At 43.5% G+C, this 19,535-nt stretch overlaps 1 protein-coding gene across 1 annotated transcript in view; it reads left to right on the top strand.

Moving 5' to 3' along the window:
- The window catches only part of sipa1l1 (signal-induced proliferation-associated 1 like 1), an 83,370-nt gene that overhangs the window by 14,933 nt on the left and 48,902 nt on the right, over positions 1-19,535 (top strand). The window contains exons 2-6 of the mRNA XM_084148624.1: positions 7,809-8,769; positions 9,032-9,217; positions 11,045-11,560; positions 12,535-12,730; positions 14,337-14,467. Of these exons, the coding sequence (XP_084004750.1) occupies positions 7,993-8,769; positions 9,032-9,217; positions 11,045-11,560; positions 12,535-12,730; positions 14,337-14,467 (1,806 nt within the window). The 5' untranslated portion in view covers positions 7,809-7,992. The remainder of the gene's footprint in view (positions 1-7,808; positions 8,770-9,031; positions 9,218-11,044; positions 11,561-12,534; positions 12,731-14,336; positions 14,468-19,535) is intronic.

Below are 19,535 nucleotides of genomic sequence, written 5' to 3'. Positions count from 1 at the left end.
CTCCTCTCTCTATCATCTCTCTCTCTCTTCTCTCTCTCTCTCTCTCTCTCTCTCTCTCTCTCTCTCTCTCTCTCTCTCTCTCTCTCTCTCTCTCTCTCTCTCTCTCTCTCTCTCTCTCTCTCTCTCTCTCTCTCTCTCTCTCTCTCCTCTCTTCTCTCTCTCCTCTCTTCTCTCTCTCCTCTCTCTCCTCTCTTCTCTCTCTCCCTCTCTCTTCTCTCTCTCTCTCTCTCTCTCTCTCTCTCTCCTCTCTTCTCTCTCTCTCTCTCTCTCTCTCTCTCTCTCTCTCTCTTTTAAGTTTATCTTTCCACACAATTGAAATGTTAATTTAAAAAATGTCATAGTTGTGACTTTAAGTTGACAGTATGGCTGAGTGATTTACGGTCCGGCCTGCTCCGCTCTGTTCCACTCGCATCCTGTATCTGCCTGGTTGGCTCTATCTGGCTAGCTGTATCTGCCTGGTTGGCTCTATCTGGCTAGCTGTATCTGCCTGGTTGGCTCTATCTGGCTAGCTGTATCTGCCTGGTTGGCTCTATCTGGCTAGCTGTATCTGCCTGGTTGGCTCTATCTGGCTAGCTGTATCTGCCTGGTTGGCTCTATCTGGCTGGCTAGCTGTATCTGCCTGGTTGGCTCTATCTGGCTAACTCTGTTCAAAGACCATCGTTTTTCTTCTTCCTCACACAGAACTTAGCAAGGGTTTTTCAGGGAAGTAACAGGGAAGTTGAGAGACGTCAGACCATGGTGGTTCATCAGCGTTGGAGAGGTGGAAAAGTAACACAGCAAGTACATTATGACTGACAGTAGAATGGGCCTCCTCCCTCCTCCTTCTTTCTGGTCTGTTCTGGTGAAGTTGAGGTGTCAGGGCAGGGTTTGGTGTAGAAGAGAGTGTGTGGGTCGTTGAAGTCCAGGACATGGTTATTATGACAGGGAGAGAGAAAGAGGTGTTTGACTGACAGACTAGGCTGTATGATCTATGGTATTCAGTGCCTTCAGAAAGTATTCATACCCCTTGACTTATTCAACATTTTATTGTTACACAGCCTGAATTCAACCATCTACACACAATACCCCATAATGACAAAGTGAAAACATTTTAGAACGTTTTATAGAAAATTAAATAGAGAAATATCTAATTTACATAAGTATTCACACCCCTGGGTCAATACTTTGCAGAAGCACCTTTTGGCAGCGATTACAGCTGTAAGTCTTTCTGGGTAAGTCTCTAAGAGCTTTCCACACCTGGATTGTACAACATTTGCCCATTTTATTATTTTCTAAATTCTTCAAGCTCTGTCAAATTGATTGTTGATCATTGCTAGACAACCATTTTCAGGTCTTGCCGTAGATTTTCAACTAGATTTAAGTCAAAACTGTGACTCGGCCACTCAGGGACAGTCTTCTTGGTAAGCGACTCCAGTGTAGATGTGGCCTTGTGTTTTAGGTTATTGTCCTCCTGAAAGGTTCATTCATATCCAGATATCTGGTGGAAAGCAGACTGAATCAGGTTTTCCTCTAGGATTATACCTGTGCTTAGCGCCATTTCATTTATTTTTGATGCTGGAAAACTCCACAGTCCTTAACGACTGCAAGCATTCCCATAACATGATGCAGCCACCACTATGCTTGAAAATATGGAGAGTGGTACTCCGTAATATGTTGTAATGTTTGGGGCAAATCCAAAACCCTTTGTATTCAGAACAAAAAGTAAATTGCTTTGCCACATTTTTTGCAGTATTACTTTAGTGTCTTGTTGCAAACAACATGATGCATGTTTTGGAATATATTTATTCTGTACAGGCTTCCTTCTTTTCACTCTGTCATTTAGGTTAGTATTGTGGAGTAACTACAATGTTGTTGATCCATCTTCATCTTGTTGATTCTCCTATCACAGCCATTAAACTCTGTAACTGTTTTAATGTCACCATTGGCCTCATGGTGAAATCCCTGAGCAGTTTCCTTCCTCTCCAACAACTGAGTTAGGAAGTACGCCTGTATCTTTGTAGTGACTGGGTGTATTGATACCACCCAAAGTGTAATTAATAACCACCATTCTCAAAGGGATATTCAATGTCTGTTTTTTAAATGTTTTACCCATCTACCAATAGGTTCCCTTCTTTGCGATGCATTGGAAAACCTCCCTGGTCTTTGTGGTTGAATCTGTCTTTGAAATTCACTGCTCGTCTGAGGGACCTTACAGATAATTGTACACTGCATTCGGAAAGTATTCAGACCCCTTCCCTTTTTCAACATGTTCTTACGTTACAGCCTTATTCTAAAATGGATTACATTATTTTTTTCCATCATCAATCTAAACACAATACCCCATAACGACAAAGAGCGAAAATAGGTTTTTTGAAATGTTTGCAAATGTATTAAAAATAAAAAAACACACATTTTTTACATAAGTATTCAGACTCTTTGCTATGAGACTCAATTGAGCTCAGGTGCATCCTGTTTCCATTGATCATCCTTGAGATTTCTACAACTTCATTGGAGTCCACCTGTGGTAAATTCAATTGATTGGACATGATTTGGAAAGGCACACACTTGTTTATATAAGGTCCCACAGTTGACAGTGCATGTCAGAGCAAAAACCAAGCCATGAGGTTGAAGGAATTGTCCGTAGAGCTCCGAGACAGGATTGTGTCGAGGCACAGATCTGGGGAAGGGTACCAAAAAATTGGTGCAGCATTGAAGGTCCCCAAGAACACAGTGGCCTCCATCATTCTTACATGGAAGAAGTTTGGAACCATCAAGACTCTTCCTAGAGCTGGCTGCCCGGCCAAACTGAGCAATTGCGGGAGAAGGGCCTTGTCCAGGGAGGTGACCAAGAACACAATGGTCACTCTGACAGAGCTCCAGAGTTCCTCTGTGGAGATGGGAGAACCTTCCAGAAGGACAATAATCTCTGCAGCACTCCACCAATCAGGCCTTTATTGTAGAGTGGCCAGACGGAAGCCACTCCTCAGTAAAAGGCACATGACAGCCCGCTTGGAGTTTGCCAAAAGGCACCTAAAGGACTCTCAGACCATGAGAAACAAGATTCTCTGGTCTGATGAAACCAAGATTGAACTCTTTGGCCTGAATGCCAAGCGTCACGTCTGGAGGAAACCTGGCACCATCCCTACAGTGAAGCATGGTGGTGGCAGCATCATGCTGTGGGGATGTTTTTCAGCGGCAGGGACTGGGAGACTAGTCAGGATCGAGGGAAAGATGAACGGAGCAAAGTACAGAGAGATCCTTGATGAAAACCTGCTCCAGAGCTCTCAGGATCTCAGACTGGGGTGAAGGTTCACCTTCCAACAGGACAATGACCCTAAGCACACGGCCAAGACAACGCAGGAGTGGCTTTGGGATAAGTCTCTGAATGTCCTTGAGTGGCCCAGCCAGAGCCCTGACTTGAACCCGATCGAACATCTCTGGAGAGACCTGAAAATAGCTGTGCAGCTACGCTCCCCAACCAACCTGACAGAGTTTGAGAGGATCTGCAGAGAAGAATGGGAGAAACTCCCCAAATACAGGTGTGCCAAGCTTGTAGCGTCATACCCAAGAAGACTCGAGGCTGTAATCGCTGCCAAAGGTGCTTCATCAAAGTACTGAGTAAAAGGTCTGAATACTTATGTTAATGTGTTATTTCAACTTTTTATTTTTTATACATTTGCAAATATTTCTAAAAACCTGTTTTTGCTTCGTCATTATGCGGTATTGTGTGTAGATTGATTGGGGGGGGACTATTTAATCCATTTTAGAATAAGGCTGTAACATACCAAAATGTTGAAAAAGTCAAGGGGTCTGAATACTTTCCGAATGCGCTGTATGTAGTGCACAGGAAAAGTGCACTATACAGGATGCCATTTGGAATGCAACCTACTGTATATCAACTCACGGGAATAGTCTGTTGTTGAAGAGAGGAATTGAGAGGTAGATAGATCCTGTTTTAACCTGTTGTTGAAGAGAGAAATTGAGAGGTAGATAGATCCTGTTGTTGAAGGGAGGAATTGAGAGGTAGATAGATCCTGTTTTAACCTGCTGTACAATGACTGTCAATCCCAGTGGTGGTTGTCATCTGTAACTGTATGTTAAATATTGCAGGGAATAGACACTACAGTCATACGTAATAATACTACAGGGAATTGATACAGTCCTACTGTCACTAATCAGTCACTAAGTTATTACTACAGAGAATATAGTGATTCAGATAACTTTAACCTCTTAAGGATCTGACCCTTTTTTTCAATTTTCGCCTAAAATGACATACCCAAATCTAACTGCCTGTAGCTCAGGACCTAAATATAATAATAATAATAATAAAATATAATATGCCATTTAGCAGACGCTTTTATCCAAAGCGACTTACAGTCATGCGTGCATACATTTTTTGTGTATGTGTGGTCCCGGGGATCGAACCCACTACCTTGGCGTTACAAGCGCCGCGCTCTACCAGCTGCGCTCTACAAGCGCCGCGCTCTACCAGCTGAGCTACAGAGGACTTTGAAGTTTGTGGAAATGTGAAATGAATGTAGGAGAATATAACACATTAGATCTGGTTAAAGAAAATACAAATGATATGGTAATACAAAATGTAAGTTTACACACTCCCAGCAATGTCATACATGATGGATCATTAGCTTATACACTAACATTCACACATCTAGATGGCCGGGCGGGGTGGGTGTGGAGCCAGAGACAGCAGGGGTTCAAACTGTAGAACCCAGTTCCTACATTTGAATATAAAAATGGATTTTATCAAACAAAACTATGCTACATTTTATCTCTGGGACCCTCAGGATGACAAATCAGAGCAAGATTACTGAATGTAAGTACATTATTTACCTTCAGAGGTGAATGTATCAAACCAGTTGACGTGAAAAGTTTTTTGTTGTTGTGCACTCTCCTCAAACAATAGCATGGTATTTTTTCACTGTAATAGCTACTGTAAATTGGACAGTGCAGTTAGATTAACAAGAATTTAAGCTTTCTGCCCATATAAGACATTTCTATGTCCTGGAAAGTTTGCTGTTACTTACAACAGTCATGCTAATCACATTAGCGCATGTTAGCTCAACCGTCCCATATACAGGACACCAATCCCGTAGAGGTTAAAGAGCAACTACCCCATAAAAACAAACTTCTCATTAGAAAACAGCCTATGTGGCATCGATATGAGTCAAACATTTATTCTGTCAAAATTGACTACAAAGTGTAAATAGAATAATTTTGGTCATAAAGTCAGTCTTGTCCAAAAAATAGTTTTGTATCTGAGTATGTCACAATGTAAATGAAGGTTAAGTTTATTTCAATCCTTCCCCCACAGCTGGCAGCACACAAGCAATCATCAATTCTGAGTGCAGCTGCCCGAAACCCGATCGTAATGCCCGTGGTAAATGTGGTTGGACTTTGGATATCCCTATGGGGCTAGTTGGGGACCATCGGTAAATGACACGATGTACGTGGGACAATATGTTAAAGTTCCAACAGCTCCCAATTTCAATGACTCAAACCAACTAGAAATGAATATACAAATATTGAAAGGATGTAGCCTTTTACGCACGTATCCTGTTTACAGGTTGAAAAGGGCAGATTTGGGCACTGATAAGCGCCTGAATTGGAACGCAGTGGCTGGACAGTAACATGCTATAAATGGCGTCAGAGCTCTGGCTTCACAGTGTTTGTCACGCCCTGGCTCTGGGGACTCTTAAATGTTGAGTCAGGGTGTGTTTGTTCTATGTTGTGTTTTCTATGTTTAGATTCTAGATCGTGTGATCTATGTTGGCCAGGGTGGTTCCCAATCAGAGGCAGCTGTAGCTCATTGTCTCTGATTGGGGACCATACTTAGGCAGCCTTTTGACACCTGTTAGTTGTGGGATCTTGTTCTGTATAGGTTTGTGTTGGTGAATCTTTAGACGTCACGTATCGTTTTTGTTGTTGGTTTCAAGTACTCATTAAAAGATGTACGCCTATCACGCTGCGCCTTGGTCCGCTTCCTGTAACGAACGTGACAGTGTTGTATGGGTTTTGACTGACAGCCGTTCTGAACTTGAGCACCTTGCGCGACAAAAAGGTGTCCCCATCACTCCCGCTAATTGGGCAACTTTTGCAAATGTTTTGTTGTCTGAGTGAGGGAAATGCTGTAAATTTAAGAGGACTCAATGTATTTTTTTTAAGATGAGACGTTGAGGATTATAATAAATACCGCTTTGATGTCGTACAGGCAAGCCAAACACCCGTGAGTCCAAATGTGCACTTCACATTTCCATATCATAAAACTCATGTCATATGCAGTGTCAGCATTTATGATCACTATGTTTGTCTGTTGTAAAGGAAATTCGCAGGAGGACATGACTCCTTTCTATGGCACCAAATTTACAATCTGTTTCTCTGAATTGCCTTGTGAAAGCCTGTAAGATCATATTTTATAACTTATCTAGTCATGTTGGCAATAGAATAAGCTTTCAAATGATGCCCACCTGACCCAGATTGCGATTTATAATGGAACGTTTTTGGATTGCTCAAACAACAACAGTAATTGTGTGACAGCGGGGATGTTGTGTTCCAAACCAAAAAAAAACACAAGTGTGCTTTCTCTAGTTCCTCAACGGCACAGCTAGGAGAGATAAAAAAAAAAACATCTTATAGTTGAAGATTCTTCTTTGAGTCTTAAAGTGCATTGAAATAACTTAGGACACACTTTGGAGAGGTGTGTGGTCACATGGAGACACCAGCTAGTCCTCTCACTCAAACCCTTGTCATTGTTTTGTTTTATGTTCCACCCTACTCCACATTTTCCAGGGATATTCTTATCATGTCACTGACTGTATCAACCGTATTTTCTGATTTCGTTATGAACAAATGCTGTGAAAAGTACAGTAAAAAAAACAGGTGCCAGTCATTTTTACCCCTATCAAAAAAATTATATATATATTTTAAAAAAAGATAAGTGTTACTTATTTAACAACATTTATTTCTCTGACCAATTGTACTAGTATAAAATAATATATTTTCCCAAAACATTTTTGTTAGCAAACAAATAGAGCTTAGTATTTGTATTATTTATTTTATAGAGTCTTTTTTACTCATCTTTATCAAGGTGCCAATAATTTTTCATCTGATAATGAACAGCCATGTGTTAACTGATAAGCGTTGAGTTATCTTAGGCAATCAGTTGGTTTGAAATGAACTGAAGAACCCCGTCTTAAATGATTATTCTCACGAGTTGAAGGTTTTGTGAATACAAGTCCTAGCAGGTCTTGTGTAGATAGGTATATGCTAGTTTCTGTCAGAGACATTCAGTATTTCTGCATTAATGTTATCTGTAGTAACGGCACTGTGAGGGAAGGTGCTTCTTTAACAACAGCCGTCTGGATCGCATGTCGTGTGTCAGTCTACTTGTTTCTTCTAACTTCAGAGTTATTATAGCCTCTCTGACATTGAGGCCTAACCCAACATCTAACCCTTTTCCTCTCACTCTCTCTCTCTCTCTCTCTCTCTCTCTCTCTCTCTCTCTCTCTCTCTCTCTCTCTCTCTCTCTCTCTCTCTCTCTCTCTCTCTCTCTCTCTCTCTCTCTCTCTCTCTGTCTCTCTCTGTCTCTCTCTGTCTCTCTGTCTCTCTCTCTCTGTCTCTCTCTCTCTGTCTCTCTGTCTCTCTCTGTCTCTCTCTTTCTCTCCTCTTCCTCCTCTCTCTCGCTCTCTCTCTCCTTTTCCTCTCTTTCTTTCTCTCTCTCCCTTCTCTCCTCTTCCTCTCTCTCTCTTTCTCTCCCTCTCCTTTCTCTCCTCTCTCCTCTCCCCTACCGCCCTTCTCTCTCTTCTCTGCAGAGTTCACCAGAGACCGAAGCAGCATGCAGACCTGAGGAGCACCAACACTCCCTCCATCCTCCCTTTCTCTCTCCCTCCTCCAGTCCTCCCAGCCACCCATGCTCCTCTCCTCTCCCTGGGCATAATGCTCCATCTCTACTGCTGAGCTCCCCCTTACCCCCTAACCCCCTAACCTCACCCCACCATGACCAGTCTGAAGCGGTCTCAGACGGAGCGTTCGGTGGGCGGCTCGGTCCCTGCTTCTGATGAATTCTACACCCGCCGCCTGCGCCTCCCCAACGGTGGCGCCCCCCCACCCCGCTCCGAGAGCGCCCACCTCACCTCCTCTTCCTCGTCCGGCTCCTCTTCCTCCTCCACCCCGGGGGTTCCCAAGATGGGGGTCAGGGCCCGCGTGGCAGACTGGCCCCCCAAAAGGGATGGAACGGGTGGGGTGTGGCACATCACGGTAGATACGGACTCCCCGAGTTCTACCATGTCATCTTCAGGTGGCGGAGAACGTGGCTCGGGCGGAGAACCCGGCTCGGGCGGAGAACGCAACTCGGGTGTAGAACGCGGGTCCGGCGGCGAAAGAGAACGAGAGCGGAGCTCGGGATCGGGTTCAGGCTCGGCGCCCACTGCCCATAGCAACCTGTCGGCTAAACTGGGCCACCTGATCAGCCCTCAGGACTCTTCGATGCTCCGGAACATCCACAACACCCTGAAGAGCAAGATGCACCACAGCAAACACCACAGCAAAGACAACCGCTACCTGTCACCGGACGGCTACCAGGGCTCGCCACGTAAAGGCATGAGGCGTATCCGCCAGCGCTCCAACAGCGACATCACTATCTCTGAGCTGGAGGGAGATGGGGGCGAGGGCTGGTCCTTCTCTGGCTGGACCCCCATGCACCGCGAGTACGGCAGCACCTCCTCCATAGACAAACACGCAGGCTCAGGGGAGAGCTTTTTCGATATGCTCAAGGTTTGTGTTTTAATTGATTGATTTAGTGGTATAGCTATCGGATGTATATCAGTTATTGATGATGCGCTCTCCATATAGCTATTTATATTAATCATGAAACCACATTTTATGCATGTTTCTGCATATGTGCCAAGATGTTCAAATAAACCTAATCTTCCTAAACCACATTTTTACTTGTTGTATATATGTATTGTTGTACTCCTGTGGCTGAGGCAACTCTATAATGTATTTTAAATATGTCAAATAAATCCATTAATTCCAGGGCTATACGTCCCAGGAGGCTCCAGACCAGCGCAGCCCGGCACCGGACAGACTCGGGGAGCTGCTGACGGTCGCCCCGCACAAACAGGCTGCCCTGGATCTGCCTGATGGACCCCTGGGTACTGCCAGAGGTAGCCCCGCCAGTCGCCTAAAAGAAAGGGAGAAACACCTCAAGAGGAGGTCCAAGGTATTGAACACGAACTGCACGGTTTACTATCTCCGCATTGGTTGATTGTATTTACAGTGAGGGAAAAAAGTATTTGATCCCCTTCTGATTTTGTAAGTTTGCCCACTGACAAAGAAATTATCAGTCTATAATTTTAATGCTAGGTTTATTTGAACAGTGAGCGACAGAATAACAACAACAAAATCCAGAAAAACGCATGTACAATTTTTTATAAATTGATTTGCATTTTAATGAGGGAAATAAGTATTTGACCCCCTCTCAATCAGAAAGATTTCTGGCTCCCAGGTGTCTTTTATACAGGTAACGAGCTGAGATTAGGAGCACACTCTTAAAGGGAGTGCTCCTAATCTCAGTTTGTTACCTGTATAAAAGACACCTGTCCACAGAAGCAATCAATCAATCAGATTCCAAACTCTCCACTATGGCCAAGACCAAAGAGCTCTCCAAGGATGTCAGGCACAAGATTGTAGACCTACACAAGGCTGGAATGGGCTACAAGACCATCCAAGCAGCTTGGTGAGAAGGTGACAACAGTTGGTGCGATTATTCGCAAATGGAAGAAACACAAAATAACTGTCAATCTCCCTCGGCCTTGGGCTCCATGCAAGATCTCACCTTGTGGAGTTGCAATGAGAATGGTGAGGAATCAGCCCAGAACTACACGGGAGGATCTTGTCAATGATCTCAAGGCAGCTGGGACCGTAGTCACCAAGAAAACAATTGGTAACACACTACGCCGTGAAGGACTGAAATCCTGCAGCGCCCGCAAGGTCCCCCTGCTCAAGAAAGCACATATACATGCCCGTCTGAAGTTTGCCAACGAACATCTAAATGATTCAGAGGAGAACTGGGTGAAAGTGTTGTGGTCAGATGAGACCAAAATCGAGCTCTTTGGCATCAACTCAACTTGCCGTGTTTGGAGGAGGAGGAATGCTGCCTATGACCCCAAGAACACCATCCCCACCGTCAAACATGGAGGTGGAAACATTATGCTTTGGGGGTGTTTTTCTGCTAAGGGGACAGGACAACTTCACCGCATCAAAGGGATGATGGACAGGGCCATGTACCGTCAAATCTTGGGTGAGAACCTCCTTCCTTCAGCCAGGGCATTGAAAATGGGTTGTGGATGGGTATTCCAGCATGACAATGACCCAAACCACACGGCCAAGGCAACAAAGGAGTGGCTCAAGAAGAAGCACATTAAGGTCCTGGAGTGGCCTAGCCAGTTTCCAGACCTTAATCCCATAGAAAATCTGTGGAGGGAGCTGAAGGTTCAAGTTGCCAAACGTCAGCCTCGAAACCTTAATGACTTGGAGAAGATCTGCAAAGAGGAGTGGGACAACATCCCTCCTGAGATGTGTGCAAACCTGGTGGCCAACAACAAGAAACGTCTGACCTCTGTGATTGCCAACAAGGGTTTTGCTACCAAGTACTAAGTCATGTTTTGCAGAGGGGTCAAATAATTATTTCCCTCAATAAAATGCAAATCAATTTATAAAATCTTTGACATGCGTTTTTCTGGATTTTGTTGTTGTTATTCTGTTTCTCACTGTTCAAATAAACCTACCATTAAAATTATAGACTGATAATTTCTTTGTCAGTGGGCAAACGTACAAAATCAGCAGGGGATCAAATACTTTTTTCTCTCACTGTATCTTGTCTGTAATGGTCTATGCTTGATGTGTTTCTGTTTAAATATCACATTTTATCAATCTTATCAAAATGTTTTACCCATACATTATTTGTTAATATGTTTAAATGTATGCACAGAGAAACAAACAACATTTCCCATGGGGATAATAAAGTCAATGTCTTATCTTATTCCAGTCGGAGACGGGCGGGGAGTCCATCTTCCGGAAGCTCCGTAGCGTCAAGGCCGAAGGCGACTCGTCCCGTGCCGGATCGGACGTAGAAGACGGGGGGCGGGAGGACGGTAGCAGCCCCAAATCCTGGACCTGTCAGAAGGGCTTCGCCCACTTTGACGTGCAGAGTATCGTCTTTGACCTCAACGAGGCCATCCAGGGACGACAGTCCGGTGGGAAACGCAAGAACACCACCACGGGAGCTTCTGCCGCCGCCGCCGCCTCGGCCTCTGCCACTTCCTCCCTCTCGTCCAATCAGAGCGGAGTATACGGTGGGGGCGGGTCTCCGTCCGGGTCGCAGGAGGAGCTAAGTGGGAAGGAGGGGTGTCCGGGTACAGGAGGGGGACAAGGAGGGGGACACACCACTAACCCTGCCCTGGATCCTGGGGATGACAAGAGCAATGAGCTGGTGTTGAACTGTCCCTGTTTCAGGAATGAACTGGGAGGAGAGGGAGAGAGGAATATCAGCCCTTCTAAACAGGTAGGACGAGGATACGATAAATGCACTGGCATGGACACACACACAGGCAATACGAATGCAAGCAAGCATGCAGGTACACACAAACACCCACACAATATACACTCACACAATATACACCCACACAATATACACACACTCACACATCAGGTAATGGAATTTGTTATCTGGATAACTCTGATACGATCACCATCGTTGATATTGGACAAAGACATAACTTTACTAGACCAATACATTTACATCATTTAGCAGACGCTCTTATCCAGAGCGACTTACAAATTGGACCATAAATCGAATCATTAACTCAACTCTTTCACCAATACCTCCTACCCCACTATTTCCATTTTCAAAGAGCACACCACTATAGGCATCTATTACCAAAGAAGCGTTCGTCCTCTGTTTCCCCACTACCTCCATATTAACATTGCTCCTACTTCCCCTACAACAAGGCAGTGTAGTTACTTAATTTGAAGGACACTGTAACCACTTGCAGTGTAAGGGCCCGGGGCTGGGTGTCTACTAAGCTAACATATGGAATTGTTTTAAGATGGTCATACCAAGGATCATTTAGCTATTTGATTTTGAATTGTAGGACCCCTGTAGGTATAAAAAAACAAATATTTAAAATCAATTTTGATGAAACATTGAATTTACTTAGTTATATTAGTTTGTAGCCCAAACTGTTCAGACACTACAGACATTTTAGTGAGAAGACCGATTTTCCGGATGTCTCCTTGTCGACGCAGCCCATGCCAAAACAACGATATCTCTAGCTTAAACAGACCGGTTTTGATGGGAATTTATTTATTATGTGGACATCGACTTTAGGTGGAAATGACTTCATAACACATTTTGAAGCCATACATAATGCATTCATAAGCAGTATATAAGCATGCATGCTCATGTCAACTCAAATAAAATGTTACCCCTTTTTAACCTTACCGCAGTACTAACGTTGTTCCTCTTCCTCCTCTCAGCAGGGTAGTATAGGCAGCGGAGGGGGCTCGGAGGAGGGGCCCCTGGAGACCGCTCTCCCCCACTTCACCAACGCCGGGGTGTCCGTGCTGGAGGCCCCTAAAGACGGCCAGGGACAACACGCCGAAAGGGCCAAACGATCTGTAGAACACTGCGACCTGGGGGCTTATTACTACAGGAAATACTTCTATCTGAGAGGTGAGAGGGAGGGAGAGACCTGGGGCTTACTGCTACAGGAAATACTTCTATCTGAGAGGTGAGAGGGAGGGAGAGACCTGGGGCTTACTGCTACAGGAAATACTTCTATCTGAGAGGTGAGAGGAAGGGAGAGACCTGGGGGCTTACTGCTACAGGAAATACTTCTATCTGAGAGGTGAGAGGGAGGGAGAGACCTGGGGCTTACTGCTACAGGAAATACTTCTGAGAGGTGAGAGGAAGGGAGAGACCTGGGGCTTATTACTACAGGAAATACTTCTATCTGAGAGGTGAGAGGGAGGGAGCGACCTGGGGGCTTACTGCTACAGGAAATACTTCTATCTGAGAGGTGAGAGGGAGGGAGAGACCTGGGGCTTACTGCTACAGGAAATACTTCTGAGAGGTGAGAGGAAGGGAGAGACCTGGGGCTTATTACTACAGGAAATACTTCTATCTGAGAGGTGAGAGGGAGGGAGCGACCTGGGGCTTACTGCTACAGGAAATACTTCTGAGAGGTGAGAGGAAGGGAGAGACCTGGGGCTTATTACTACAGGAAATACTTCTATCTGAGATGTTGATTTATTCATTTCTTAAGGAGACTGGATAGTTGATCTTCTTTGGAAATATAAGATTGTCTGAAAATAGAATCTCAAAGCAGGTAGATTTACATCAGGTTGTAGATTTACATCAGGTTGTAGATTTACATCAGGTTGTAGATTTACTGCAACTTCAGTGTGTGCTACTTCTCTTATATTGCAAATAAACCTCTCTCGCTCCCCCTCCCTCGGTCCCCCTCTCTCTCGGTCCCCCTCTCTCTCGCTCCCTCTCCCTCGGTCCCCCTCTCTCTCGCTCCCCCTCTCTCTCGCTCCCCCTCTCTCTCGCTCCCCCTCTCTCTCGCTCCCTCTCCCTCGGTCCCCCTCTCCCTCGCTCCCCCTCTCCCTCGCTCCCCCTCTCCCTCGCTCCCCCTCTCTCTCGCTCCCCCTCTCCCTCGCTCCCCCTCTCCCTCGGTCCCCCTCTCCCTCGGTCCCCCTCTCCCTCGCTCCGTCTCTCCCTCGGTCCCCCTCTCCCTCGCTCCGTCTCTCCCTCGCTCCCCCTCTCCCCCTCTCCCTCTCTCCCCCTCTCCCTCGCTCCCCCTCTCCCCCTCTCCCTCGCTACCCCTCTCCCCCTCTCCCTCGCTCCCCCTCTCCCTCGCTCCCCCTCTCCCTCGCTCCGTCTCTCCCTCGCTCCCCCTCTCCCCCTCTCCCTCGCTCCCCCTCTCCCTCGCTCCCCCTCTCCCTCGGTCCCCCTCTCTCTCGCTCCCCCTCTCCCTCGCTCCCCCTCTCTCTCGCTCCCCCTCTCCCTCGCTCCCCCTCTCTCTCGCTCCCCCTCTCCCTCGCTCCCCCTCGCTCCCCCTCTCTCTCGCTCCCCCTCTCCCTCGGTCCCCCTCTCCCTCGCTCCGTCTCTCCCTCGCTCCCCCCCTCTCGCGGTCCCCCTCTCTTGCTCCCCCCCCTCTCTCCCTCTCTTGCTCCCCCCCTCTCTCCCTCTCTTGCTCCCCCCCTCTCCCTCTTTCCCTCTCTCTCTTTCTCTCTCCCCCCCTCCTCCCTCTCTCCCGTCCCTCTCTCTCGTCCAGAGCATTGGAACTACCTGGGTGTAGATGAGACTCTGGGCCCAGTAGCAGTGAGTCTGAGGAGAGAGAAGCTGGAGGAACACAAGGAGCATGGACAGCAGTACAACTACAGGGTCATCTTCAGAACCAGCGAGGTAACAAGACAGTACATAACGAAACCCCGTCTCCCCTCCAGTCTACCCCTGTCCTTTCTCCCTTGTCTTGTTCATATTATTTTTGCTAGTGAATAACCAGTCTTTCATAGTGTATTCTCTCCTCTCCTCCTCTTCATTTCCCACAACTCATTCATCTCAACTTCTCAAGTCAATCAGCTTCAACTACCTCTTCAGTTCCTAAGACCCTGGTTTACTACAGCTAACAATGTCATCCATCCCCATCACCCGCTCTCTACCTCCCTCCCTCACTCCTCTTCCTGAGAGCCTGCAGTATTGTAACCAGTAATGTTATCATCCATCCTCTCACTCCTTCCCTCACGGTTACAGTTATAGAACACAGTTACAGGTATAGAACCTGTTTACAGTTATAGAACACAGTTACAGGTATAGAACCTGTTTACAGTTATAGAACACAGTTACAGGTATATAACCTGTTTACAGTTATAGAACACAGTTACAGGTATATAACCTGTTTACAGTTATAGAACACAGTTACAGGTATATAACCTGTTTACAGTTATAGAACACAGTTACAGGTATATAACCTGTTTACAGTTATAGAACACAGTTACAGGTATATAACCTGTTTACAGTTATAGAACACAGTTACAGGTATATAACCTGTTTACAGTTATAGAACACAGTTACAGGTATATAACCTGTTTACAGTTATAGAACACAGTTACAGGTATAGAACCTGTTTACAGTTATAGAACACAGTTACAGGTATATAACCTGTTTACAGTTATAGAACACAGTTACAGGTATAGAACCTGTTTACAGTTATAGAACACAGTTACAGGTATATAACCTGTTTACAGTTATAGAACACAGTTACAGGTATATAACCTGTTTACAGTTATAGAACACAGTTACAGGTATATAACCTGTTTACAGTTATAGAACACAGTTACAGGTATAGAACCTGTTTACAGTTATAGAACACAGTTACAGGTATAGAACCTGTTTACAGTTATAGAACACAGTTACAGGTATAGAACCTGTTTACAGTTATAGAACACAGTTACAGGTATATAACCTGTTTACAGTTATAGAACACAGTTACAGGTATATAACCTGTTTACAGTTATAGAACACAGTTACAGGTATATAACCTGTTTACAGTTATAGAACACAGTTACAGGTATATAACCTGTTTACAGTTATAGAACACAGTTACAGGTATAGAACCTGTTTACAGTTATAGAACACAGTTACAGGTATATAACCTGTTTACAGTTATAGAACACAGTTACAGGTATATAACCTGTTTACAGTTATAGAACACAGTTACAGGTATAGAACCTGTTTACAGTTATAGAACACAGTTACAGGTATATAACCTGTTTACAGTTATAGAACACAGTTACAGGTATATAACCTGTTTACAGTTATAGAACACAGTTACAGGTATATAACCTGTTTACAGTTATAGAACACAGTTACAGGTATATAACCTGTTTACAGTTATAGAACACAGTTACAGGTATATAACCTGTTTACAGTTATAGAACACAGTTACAGGTATAGAACCTGTTTACAGTTATAGAACACAGTTACAGGTATATAACCTGTTTACAGTTATAGAACACAGTTACAGGTATATAACCTGTTTACAGTTATAGAACACAGTTACAGGTATATAACCTGTTTACAGTTGTAGAACACAGTTACAGGTATATAACCTGTTTAGAGTTGTAGAACACAGTTACAGGTATATAACCTGTTTACAGTTATAGAACACAGTTACAGGTATATAACCTGTTTACAGTTATAGAACACAGTTACAGGTATATAACCTGTTTACAGTTATAGAACACAGTTACAGGTATATAACCTGTTTACAGTTATAGAACACAGTTACAGGTATATAACCTGTTTACAGTTATAGAACACAGTTACAGGTATATAACCTGTTTACAGTTATAGAACACAGTTACAGGTATAGAACCTGTTTACAGTTATAGAACACAGTTACAGGTATAGAACCTGTTTACAGTTATAGAACAGTTACAGGTATAGAACCTGTTTACAGTTATATAACTCAGTTACAGGTATAGAACCTGTTTACAGTTATAGAACACAGTTACAGGTATATAACCTGTTTACAGTTATAGAACACAGTTACAGGTATATAACCTGTTTACAGTTATAGAACACAGTTACAGGTATAGAACCTGTTTACAGTTATAGAACACAGTTACAGGTATATAACCTGTTTACAGTTATAGAACACAGTTACAGGTATAGAACCTGTTTACAGTTATAGAACACAGTTACAGGTATATAACCTGTTTAGAGTTATAGAACACAGTTACAGGTATATAACCTGTTTACAGTTATAGAACACAGTTACAGGTATATAACCTGTTTACAGTTATAGAACACAGTTACAGGTATATAACCTGTTTACAGTTATAGAACACAGTTACAGGTATATAACCTGTTTACAGTTATAGAACACAGTTACAGGTATATAACCTGTTTACAGTTATAGAACACAGTTACAGGTATAAAACTTGTTTAGAGTTATAAAACACAGTTACAGGTATATAACCTGTTTACAGTTATAGAACACAGTTACAGGTATATAACCTGTTTACAGTTATAGAACACAGTTACAGGTATATAACCTGTTTACAGTTATAGAACACAGTTACAGGTATATAACCTGTTTACAGTTATAGAACACAGTTACAGGTATATAACCTGTTTACAGTTATAGAACACAGTTACAGGTATATAACCTGTTTACAGTTATAGAACACAGTTACAGGTATATAACCTGTTTACAGTTATAGAACACAGTTACAGGTATAAAACTTGTTTAGAGTTATAAAACACTCTTACAGTGACAGTGCATTCAGAAAGTATTCAGACCCCTTCCCTTTTCCACATTTTGTTATGTTACAGCCTTTATCTCAAATGTATTAAATTCCATAATGACAAAGCGAAAACAGGTTTGTAGAAATGTGTCCATTTTAGAATAAGGCTGTAACGTAACAAAATGTGGAAAAAGTCAAGGGGTCTGAATACTTTCCGAATGCACTGAATAGAACCGGTTTACATTTATAGAACCGGTTTACAGTTATAGAATACAGTTATAGAACACAGTTACAGTTGAAGTCGGAAGTTTACATACACCTTAGCCAAATACATTTAAATTCAGTTTTTCACAATTCCTGACATTTAATCCTAGTAAAAATTCCCTGTTTTAGGTCAGTTAGGATCACCACTTTATTTTAAGAATGTGAAATGTCAGAATAATAGTAGAAAGAATGATTAATTTCAGCTTTTCTTTCTTTCATCACATTCACAGTGGGTCAGAAGTTTACATACACTCAATTAGTATTTGGTAGCATTGCCTAAATTGTTTAACTTGGGTCAAACGTTTCAGGTAGCCTTCCACAAGCTTCCCACAATAAGGTGGGTGAATTTTGGCCCATTCCTCCTGACAGAACTGGTGTAACTGAGTCAGGTTTGTAGGCCTCCTTGCTCGCACATGCTTTTTCAGTTCTGCTCACACATTTTCTATAGGTTTGAGGTCAGGGCTTTGTGATGGCCACTCCAATACCTTGACTTTGTTGTCCTTAAGCCATTTTGCCACAACTTTGGAAGTATGCTTGGGGTCATTGTCCATTTGGAAGACCCATTTGCGACCAAGCTTTAACTTCCTGATTGATGTCTTGAGATGTTGCTTCAATATATCCACATAATTGTACTTCCTCATGATGCCATCTATTTTGTGAAGTGCACCAGTCCCTCCTGCAGCAAAGCACCCCCACAGCATGATGCTGCCACCCCCGTGCTTCACGGTTGGGATGGTGTTCTTCGGCTTGCAAGCGACCCCCTTTTTCCTCCAAACATAACAATGGTCATTATGGCCAAACAGTTCTATTTTTGTTTCATCAGACCAGAGGACATTTCTCCCAAAAGTACGATCTTTGTCCCCATGTGCAGTTGCAAACCGTAGTCTGGCTTTTTTATTTTGGAGCAGCGGCTTCTTCCTTGCTGAGCGTCCTTTCAGGTTATGTCGATTATAGGACTTGTTTTACTGTGGATATAGATACTTTTGTACCTGTTTCCTCCATCATCTTCACAAGGTCCTTTGCTGTTGTTCTGGGATTGATTTGCACTTTTTGCACCAAAGTACGTTCATCTCTAGGAGACAGAACGCTTCTCCTTCCTGAGCGGTATGACGGCTGCGTGGTCCCAGGGTGTTTATACTTGTGTACTATTGTTTGTACAGATGAACGTGGTACCTTCAGGCATTTGGAAATTGCTCCCAAGGATGAACCAGACTTGTGGAGGTCTAGCATTTTTTTTCTGAGGTCTTGGCTGATTTCTTTTGATTTTCCCATGATGTCAAGCAAAGAGGCTCTGAGTTTGAAGGTAGGCCTTTAAATACATCCACAGCTACACCTCCAATTGACTCAAATTATGTAAATTAGCCTATCAGAAGATTCTAAAGCCATGACATCATTTTCTGGAATGTTCCAAGCTGTTTAAAGGCACAGTCAACTTAGTGTATGTAAACTTCTGACCCACTGGAATTGTGATACAGTGAATTATAAGTGAAATAATCTGTCTGTTAACAATTGTTGGAAAAATTACTTGTGTCATGCACAAAGTAAATGTCCTGACCGACTTGCCAAAACTATAGTTTGTTAACAAGACATTTGTGGAGTGGTTGAAAAACGAGTTTTAATGACTCCAACCTAAGTGTTTGTAAACTTCCGACTTCAACTGTAGTTATAGAACACAGTTAGTTATAGAACACAGTTAGTTATAGAACACAGTTAGTTATAGAACAGTTAGTTATAGAACACAGTTAGTTATAGAACACAGTTAGTTATAGAACAGTTAGTTATAGAACACGGTTAGTTATAGAACACAGTTAGTTATAGAACACGGTTAGTTATAGAACAGTTAGTTATAGAACAGTTAGTTATAGAACAGTTAGTTATAGAACAGTTAGTTATAGAACAGTTAGTTATAGAACAGTTAGTTATAAGGACAGAAACAGCTCATGGTTCAGACATGGTGG

This window comes from Coregonus lavaretus (genome assembly GCF_964263955.1).
Source record: "Coregonus lavaretus genome assembly, chromosome: 31".
Taxonomy (NCBI): Eukaryota; Metazoa; Chordata; class Actinopteri; order Salmoniformes; family Salmonidae; genus Coregonus; species Coregonus lavaretus.
This window is presented reverse-complemented; position numbering and strand designations above follow the sequence as displayed.